This window comes from Panthera onca, chromosome B4 (genome assembly GCF_046562875.1).
Source record: "Panthera onca isolate mPanOnc1 chromosome B4, mPanOnc1 haplotype 2, whole genome shotgun sequence".
NCBI classification, from domain to species: domain Eukaryota; kingdom Metazoa; phylum Chordata; class Mammalia; order Carnivora; family Felidae; genus Panthera; species Panthera onca.
Window position 1 is genome coordinate 89,136,522 of NC_138345.1, and position 9,687 is coordinate 89,146,208.

At 42.8% G+C, this 9,687-nt stretch overlaps 1 protein-coding gene across 3 annotated transcripts in view; it reads left to right on the forward strand.

The window, feature by feature from the left end:
* The window catches only part of SRGAP1 (SLIT-ROBO Rho GTPase activating protein 1), a 282,606-nt gene extending 273,443 nt beyond the window's left edge, over positions 1-9,163 (forward strand). For all 3 annotated transcript variants that reach the window (XM_078449732.2, XM_078449733.2, XM_078449734.2), the window contains exon 22: positions 3,838-9,163. In XM_078449732.2, the coding sequence (XP_078305858.1) occupies positions 3,838-4,215 (378 nt within the window). In that variant the 3' untranslated portion in view covers positions 4,216-9,163. The remainder of the gene's footprint in view (positions 1-3,837) is intronic.
* The last annotated feature ends 524 nt before the right edge of the window (positions 9,164-9,687 follow it).

Below are 9,687 nucleotides of genomic sequence, written 5' to 3' on the forward strand. Positions count from 1 at the left end.
TTGTACAGAACCAGCTAAAGAAAACAAAAGAAATGAGCTCCTTCTTTAAAGCCTGGACTAAGGGTCTCTTTAGAAGAACCATTTGTTACTGGAAGGACCCAAGTGATCAGGTTCATATTGATTTAAATAGAAACATGGCAGAAATGTAGGACCCATGGCATTTAAACACATCATTGCTAAGTAGTTAGAAAAGTCTGGAAAAGAATAATAATGAAGAAGGACCGGCCCTACTGGATCCTGAATGCGTGCCAAAGATAATAAAATAGACAAATTGATAGAAAGAATGGAGAGCCCAGAAATAAATAAATGTTAGTGTATGATAAATATGACCCTTTCAACTTAAGACAGACAATGGATTAGTCAATAAATAAATGGAGAAATAATGGTTAGCTGTTTGAAGAACATCAAGTCTGAATCCTATGTCGTTGTTTACTTCTCAACAGTTAGTACAGAGGACTCTGTAGTTTTTTTTAATGATTAGAATTGACAGAGTGAGGGTGAAACAAAATTAACGGCTTTTCCATCATTCTGCCATTTTTCCTTTAGTGTTTTTTTTTCCCCCAGCATAGGCCATCAGAAAATATGGTTAACACCAATGACAAAAGAGGTGAATAGATTCAGGGTTTGCCATTTTAATCTAAAGCATCTTCTATCTATCTGAAGCTTAAAGGCGAACTAAATTAATCAAAAAAGAGAGTGAATGAGAAAAAAATGAAACAAACATGGGGAAGTATTTAAAATGGATTATTTTTAATAAAGAGTATCCAAGGAGACCTGCACTGATGTGACAAATTTCCAAGCTATTTTCACTGTCCTAACTAAAGAAAATTTTGGATGTAAATTAGATTGTGAGGGGTTTAATGTGTTTTTTAAAAATTAAACCAATTTTAAATCTACAACAGTTTCTCGGTAAAAATCAAAAAGACTTGACCTTTTGGTTTTTTCTCTGTTTGAAGTACCATACAGGGCCCGTTGAGATCTATACAGAACCAGCGATATTTGATTACAGCTGAGTTTAACGATTTGAGAAATCTGTAACTTCACTGCTTATAATAAGCAGGTGAAACAGGATGTAGGGAGTTAGGAGCTTGGGGGTGGGAAGGCATAACAACATCTATTTAACCCTTTTGCTTCTAGAACCAAGAAATCCTTTTATTGTAAATCATCAAAACAGAACTCAACAGATAAACCAGGCTCTCTGCGATCTCTCTGGGGCAAATACTTGTGTAAAAAAAAAAAAAAATCCATATGTTTAGCATCAAATAGAAATCACATATGAAAATAATCACTTGGAAAGTGATGTCATCCTCACAAAATGGCCTCCAGCTGTGTCCTTTATTTCTCTTTCCATCTCATCTTCAGATTTTCCCATGAGAACAAATAAGCCCGCCATCATGGCGTTCATACCAAAAACATGCAGATTCTCTTATTAAACAAATCAGTGCAGTCCCTGATGGGGCTTGTTTTAAAACGACAATATCCATATGTGGTCACTGTATCTTGGTTTATTCGTTAAGCAAACCTTTATGAGCACTTACTGTGCACCAGGTCCTGTGCTAGGCTTTATGAAGCAATGTTAAATCAATAGCCAGCTGCTTTCCAAAGGTGCTGACAAGCCTGTGAGGGAGATGGGTATGGAAATCAATTACCATTACGCAGCGCCGTAAGGGTTATGCTCCAGGTGAGCGAAAGAAGCCCTGGGAGGGGCGCCTGGGTGACTCAGTCGGTTGAGTGTCCAACTGATCTCTCGGTTCGTGAGTTTGAGCCCCGCATTGGGCTCTGTGCTGACAACTCAGAGCCTGGAGCCTGCTTCAGTTTCTCTCGCTCTCCTTCTTTCTCTCTCTCTCTCTCTCTCTCTCTCTCAAAAATAAATAAACATTAAAAAATTAAGCAAACAAAAAAAAGCCCTGGGAGAGTATAGACATGTCAGTCAGACTAGGGCAGTGGTTCTTCACCCCGTCTGTCTCACACAACATTCCGCCTTTGGGGTTTGCGTATACAAAAAATCACATGATGTAAAATTGTCCATCTTAACCATTTTTAACTCGAGAGTTCAGTAAACTATATTCACATTTTATGAAACAGATCTCCAGAACTTTTTCATCTTGGAAACCTGAAAACCTATACCCACTGAAGAACAACTCTCCTCTCTCCCCTCCCCCTCAACCTCTGGCCACCGCCATTCCACTTTCTGCTTCTATGAGTGGGGGACTACCTCATATAAATGAATCAGGCAGTATTTGTCTTTTTGTGACTGGCCTCTTATTTCACTTAACATAACGTCCTCAAGCGTTATCCGTATCATACCGTGTGGCAAGATGTCCTTCTTCTTTAAGGCTGAATGATATTCCATTGATGTATATACCACATTTTGCTTCTCTATTCATCCATCGGAGCACAGTCTACTTTTTTTGAAACATATATTTTGTAATTCCCTCTTTACCATCTGAAATACATTGATAGATGATATACCTAATTTGAAAAAAACATATGAAGCTCTAAATATAATATAAAAAAAAAAACAGGGAAATAAATATTAAAACAATTAAATGTATTTCAGTTTAATGCTTGACTACACTGGAAAACAATGGACGTAGTAAGGTGCTTTCGTCTACATATATAATCCATATAAATCTCATATAAATACAACAATTAAAAATGTGTTTTGATCAGGGCACCTGGGAGGCTCAGGAGGTTAACATCCAACTCTTGATTTTGGCTCAGGTCATGATCTCACAGTTCATGGGATCGAGCCCCGCATTGGGCTCTGTACTAACAACGTGGAGCCTGCTTGGGATTCTCTCTGTCTCCCTAGCTTGCACTCCTTCTCTCTGCCTCAAAATAAATAAACATTTTAAAAATGCATATTGATGTAAGAGACAGGGCCTGGGCTCAGGTTATCGTAAACAGAATTTTCACCTACATGAATGTCTGAAGGACATTCAAAAGTTGAAGAAGGGGTGCCTGGGTGGCCCAGTTGATTGAGTGTCCAACTCTTGATTTCAGCTCAGGTCACGATCCCAGGGTTGTGGGATCGAGCCCCGCGTCGGGCTCCGTGCTGATCGTGGAGCCTTCTTAGGATTCTCTCTCTCTCTCGCCCCGCCCCTCTCCCCTGCTCATCCTCTCTCTTTCAAATTTAAGAAAAACAAAAACCAAAAAAAATGGCAAACAAGATGCGGGATAATTCATTGCATATAAACTATCCAGGACACTGCAAGATATCTAGTATACACGACCTCTGCCCACCAAGTGCCAATAATGCCACCCCTTTATTGTGACATTTAAACACACACACACCATATCACAACAATGCCCTCCTGCAGGGCGGGACCTCTTCCAGTGAGACCATCGGACAGGAGCATCAGGGGAAAGCCTAAACTGAATTTTGAAGAACTGCTAGGAATTAGCCAAGTACATAGTAAGTGCCCAAAATTATTTGTTAAATCAATGAAAGAAGCCTGCTTTTCAATCCCATTCCCATTTATTTCTTGAGAAACTGTAGCAGTGTCTAAATTGAAGCTGTCTTTTGCCATAAGCTGGAATAGAATTCCGTATAATCAGCACGTAAGGTGGAAATCACCAGAAGGCTACCTAGCACCTTAGAACGGCAGATGTCTGATATACGGCTGCAGGCACCCTGGCATCTTGGTCTCCTGAACATGCAGAGCCTAAACAGTCGTGTGAGATGCCATCATCATGCGTACACATTCCACAGACTGTGAACTTAACACACGATTGCTTTTGCTGGCCTGTCTGCTTTGAGCTGAAGTGTGTGTGCTTCTATACATTAGTACGAATTTATCAGTCTGTTCTGCCTCTCTGGTGATTTGTCAACAGGATATTGAAGAGACGATGAACACTGCTTTGAACGAACTCCGAGAACTGGAGAGACAGAGTACAGCAAAGCACGCCCCCGATGTGGTGCTGGACACCTTGGAACAAGTGAAGAACGCGCCCACCCCCGCCACGTCCACAGAGTCTCTCAGCCCTTTGCACAACGTTGCCTTCAGGAGCTCCGAGCCTCAGATCCGACGCAGCACGAGCTCCTCCAGCGACACAATGAGTACTTTCAAGCCTATGGTGGCACCCAGGATGGGTGTGCAGCTAAAGCCCCCAGCCCTTCGGCCAAAACCTGCCGTTCTTCCAAAAACAAACCCTACCGTGGGACCGGCCCCACCTTCCCAAGGTCCAACAGACAAGTCTTGCACGATGTAAACTCCAGATGAGCAAGGTCCTATGGGGCGGTGATTTAAGAAACAAAACAAAACAAAAAACGGATCATTGACAAAAGTCAGTGATCTTTAACTTTCCTTAGTTTTGTGCTTATAACTGGAGATTTTTGGCTTTTCTATGTTCTTGAATGTAATGTCGGAGACTAGCTAAATTAACACGGGCATTTGTATTTTGTAATTTTCTTCCTTTTTTCTTAGTAACTGGACATATGTCATTTTAAAGACAATAGAAACACTTAGATTTACTTGAAAATCCAATGCTGCACCATTTGTCACGAAGGCCACACCACTCTGCTCTCCGCGTCGTTCGGCGCTTCAGGTTTAGTGTAGCCTGGGTGAGTCGGAAATGTCTGGATCCAAAGGCACAAGCGTCTGAGTCCCAGGCCGTGGAGTATAACCAGTGTTGGTCTGTGGCGCTTGGGGGGAATGGCTGGAAAGTGGTAACGGCATTGTTGGGTAGCTGACAGCGAGTACCTCTGAGTCCGTGCAGCGGGACGAGGTCCCACTCGTGCCCAGGCTTGCAGTTGTCACGGTGGGACGTGCCCAGTGGGACTCTCAGCCCACTGCCTGAATGAGTTGCATGGTTGCCTCTTTCATACGAGTCACTTCCCTGGGTCCGGATTAAAAGCTCAGAGGAAGGGGTCGGACCCTCTGCAGTTACTTCTTGAACGGAACCTAGAAAAGGGGAAAGCTAATCCTCCAGAGCTATCGAGGTGACTCCTTCCTCAAGCCTGGTCAGGCCCCCGAAGACTTCCAGGTCCGTCCCCTGCATTCACAAAGGACTAGAACGGTCTAACTGTAAAGACTTCCTGGTTACACTCCTCCACAAGTTCCTTCAGAGGTCTGTTACAAACTGCCTAGAAAATACTTCCAGCTCCCCTAAACCCCTGTGTTCTCCTGTGGAAATGGAGAACGCGGGCAGCACACAAGTCCTTGGTTCGCTCAGCCTTCTCTCCTGACTAAATGACCTCGGTTCCTTTAAACCCAATACAGAGGCTTGACGATCCTAAGGTGACTCCCCAGCTCTCCTCTCCCATTGGCCTCTTTGAGCCAACCAAGAACTGGCTGTGGTACTGGAGTAATAAGAGCCATGCTGGCCAAGGTGGGGGGGTGGGGGGGTCACATGGTTCCAGGAGGAGTTCCTTCCAATTTTGCACCCTGGAACCATGACTTTTTTCTTTTCTTTTCAGGTGGTCTCAACATAACCCAGATAGTCAGGTGAGCTCCGTAAGGTACCCTCTTTCTCTGACATCCTGGCACAGAAACCATTTTCTCTGTGTTTTCCCACTGTCTTAAAAAGGTTGCTTTGAATTCAGTTGTTTTTACTAAGGTACAAATCACCACTCCTGCCAGCAGCAGCTTATATCGTGTGTAAACCTATGAGCATGTTTTCTGCTCTGACCTTGAACTTAATGATAAAGAGAATTTTTTTTTTTTTTTTAGATAAATGGGTGGCCCAGAACTAACCCCTCTCGACCACCATTGATTTCCTTCTAGCTTTGGTTTCAAACTGGAAGCCATTTGCCTGCCCACCTAAGAGTTGCACAGTATGGACTTGAATCTGTTAGCCCGCTGGTGAATGCCTCAGGCAGGAAAGAATGAGGATCTGTACTAAAAAATCAAGATCATTCCTGGGATCTCTCCCTCAGTTTGCCAGTCTAATCATTGTAATGCAGAGAGAGATTAAATTAATGCCATAGGGTTACCTTTCAAAGTCACACTTCTGATTGCCAGCCAGTGGCCTAACTTCACAGATGGATTGAATCGAGATTTTTTTTCCAAGTATCCAGGTATGGTAAGCTTTTAAATCTTTGAGGTTTCTGAAGCATCCACTTTGCCCATTGTGAAAACGATGCCCAGTCCAGCATCTTCTCTACCCCCCCCTGCCATTTCCCTTGAGCTTTAGTGGCCCTTCATCAACTTTAGACACCATGGAGACTCAGCCAGGATTGAGCTCTGAGTAGCACTCACCCTTTTAAACAATCTTCCCAAATTCCTAGGAAATTGAAACCTTGCTGAATAACCTCCCAGTTCTTTCCAGAGTCCACTTGGGTTTCTAGTTCTCTGCTGCTAGATGGGGAAACAGAAGCCGAGAATAAAGGCAGAAGTAATGGAGGAGGAGACTTTAAATCTTTTAGAAATTGAAATGAAAAGGATTGTTCAAAACGGTTTTTCCATCTATGGTGCAAGAGTAAGATGTAAACAGAGGGTTTCAAAAAGGCAGAGGGGTGTCTTCTACAAGTTTTAACTTAGATCTTACTCCTACAAGTTCATGTCTTCGGATTTCTCCCTGGCAGTCCTGCCCAGACTCTCCCCTCTTCAGTGTTTACACCGCTGATGAAATGAGGGTTGCCTTTCCAACCACCAAATTAGGACTCTGCTCCCTTAGGTGGCTGCTCTGGGGCCTCAGAGGCTGTGCCTTCTTGCAGGAAATTTCTAATGCTCCCCCATCACTGCCTTACCCATCTCTCTCTCTTCTCCCTATACCCCTGTGACACCTTGAGGTCTTTCTTTTTTTTTTTTTTTTTCCAGTCTTTTTTATTTGTTCCAATTCCCATAGAAGGACATGACCTCACAGGGAATAAGGATTCACCTATTCTTTCTTTGTTTTGGTAAAAGTCATCAGATTCCAGGGAGAAGACAAGGTGGCCACTTCACAGAGGATCCAAAATAACACCCTGAAAGCTCATTAAAAGCTTCTGGTGCATTCGCCTAGTGCATGGCCTTCTCTACAGCCACACATCTAGTGGGGAGGAGGAAGCATGCAAAGGGTGGGGAGGAAAGGAAGAATCCTTGAGATGTTATGCCCCCGGTTTCAAGGATCATATTGTTCTTCGTGCACAGTTTGGCAAGGGGGTCATTTTGATGATGGGCAGACGATGGTTCTACAAAGATGATCAGACTCCACTTACGCAAGAATATATATTCACAGCTGATATAACTCTGTTCATGTCCCATCCATAGAACTCACTAAGTAGGCTTACAAGTTGACCTTTTGGTTTGGGTCAGGGGTATTGGGAAAGGACTGATTGATAAGAGAGAGAAAAGGTACTCCATACACATTTTCTGATGCGTGTTCTGTAAATTATTTGAACCAGTCCAGTGGCCCTTTGCAGAGCTCTGTATTCATGTTCAGGGTCAACGCTATCAGTCAACCGTTTTGCACGTTTTCACACAACATGATCTGACTTTGGTGCCCCTTGAGCCATGCATAGAATAATTTAGAGCAGGCTCCCACTTAATCTACTGCAGGAAGCATGAATAGCTCTCAGTGGATGTAGAGCAAACGGGTCACATTGTATTAACCGAGTTTTCTTTGTACTCTTGCCATTCCCAAAAAGGGCTTATAATTTAAGGAAAAGATAAGAGTAGGAAGGATTGTGGTCTCCCCAGCATTTGGGAATGACACGAGGTCTACAAAATGAAGAAACTTTAATGTGATAAGTACAGCCTCTAAAATTCAAAAAGCCCACACTGTATGTTAAGCAACTGGAATTTAAAAACTTAAAAAAAAAAAAAAAAAAGTAAAGAGCCCATAGGTCTATTGAGGATTTAGAAGACTTCAGATTTGGGATCGCATTCATTCTCATCCTGACCACAGTAGTGAGACACCGTAAAAGCGGGAAAAGCACTCGGATGAGCCTTGCTCTGAGTTGCCCATCGCTGAGGCCACAGTCCCGGAGCAACTTAGATGCAAAGGCTCATCCGTGTGTACATAGAGCTCCCTACTCCAGACAGTCACCTGAGCTGAAAACCAAACCTCCAGCTGGGCTGAGGTGTCAGGCTTGGTGCAGGGTGACTTTGGCACCCCTTTATTCAGATCAGTAAAACAAACTGGAAATTGAGATTTCACTTACCCTAGTATACTTTCTTTAAAAAAAATAGTCTATGTGGTATAATCGAGATGGGTACCTGTATCTTTAAATTACATAGGGACTTTTGTATGTTTAAATAATTGTACTGGGTTCCATAATGCTTATCTTAGAAACTGTTTAGTAAAAGAAAATATATAAACCGTGCATTTGTGAATGCCCCCTTTAGAGCATTCATCCAAGTTCAGTGTGTAGTGTGATGGTTATTATAGATGTTTAAAGTATAGTAAGTGGCTGTGTAACAGGAGAGACTGCTAAAATTTACCTACGGAATTAAGGGTAACTCCTGCCCACGTAATTAAATCAGTATTGTCCTTTCCTGTCGGTTTGATCAATTGCAGTACTGGTAGCTTCCTGCTTGTGACTGTTACTAATCGTGTCAATGTACATCTGTAGTATGTACATGTGAAAGTGCCTTTCTATTTTAGAGGAGTTTTAGCCTTGCTTTTTACTGTCACCCCATCCACCCCTCCACTCTTGCGTCTGGCCCCCCTGCCCCAATTCCTACTACCTATCTGAGCGGAAACTTCCTCCACGCTCTCCCTGCTTCTCTGTGTCCCGTCCTGTACCTCGGTGCTCAGTATCGTCCGTCTTGCATCCTTGTCCGTCATCAGACTGTCTCGTTTTGCTGGTAGCCGTGACTGTGCCTTTCCCGTCTGCAGTGTCCCTGTGTCCTCCCTCCCGCTGTCTCTCTAGCTGCTGCAGCCCACATGTCACCTGTGATCTGTGCTGCCTCCGTTACAGTTCCTTGGCTCTGAGGCAGAAATTTGGGGGGATGCTTTTACAGTTCTGGAAGAAAAGAAATGTTTTGTTAATCTGTTGTGACAATGCACTTTTATGTATAGTACTGTACATTTTGGCATGTACCATTCCAGGCTTCAATATACAGTCAGGTCTGTTCTTCATGGTGTATCTTTATAATAAATAAGATAGTTCTGGCTGCCTTTGTCTTCTCAGTGATTCTCCGTGGTGTTTTCATTCCTTTCCTTTCTTTTTCTAATCACTGTTAGCCCCCTGGAGAGCTGAGTTGCATTAAATGGTGGGAAACTAACATTTTTTTTTTTTTTTAATGTTTCTGTCTCACTTGCATTTTTATTTGTGAACTTGGAAATGAGACTTCGTGGACAGGGCCTTGATCATGAAGCCAGAGTTTTTCAGAGGATGGCTTGGAGACCCCTGTGCAGTAAGGAAAGGGGATTACGGGAGAGCAAGCAAGCCTCCTAAACACTAGCCAGATTGAAACCTTTCCCTGGAAGAGGGTTCTTTGGCATAGTAGACCTTGTCAAGGCGATCTTTGGTTTCATTCGAATATCCTGAAATGCAATCCTTAGGTAGAGATTCTGTTTAGAATGCCCCACGTGCTGGTATTTTTTTCCTTCAAACTTTTTTTTTTTTTTTTAAACTAACCCTTGAGGTCTATCAGTACATAATAAGGAGTTTTACAAAATCATTCGCAATGTACAGGATTGAATATTGGTAAGAGATGGGGAATTTTTTTTAATGACGCATAAATCAAGGGGAAAAAAAGATTTTATTGGAGTATGAAATACAGAAAAGTGCACAAGTCATTAGTGTAAGAGTTT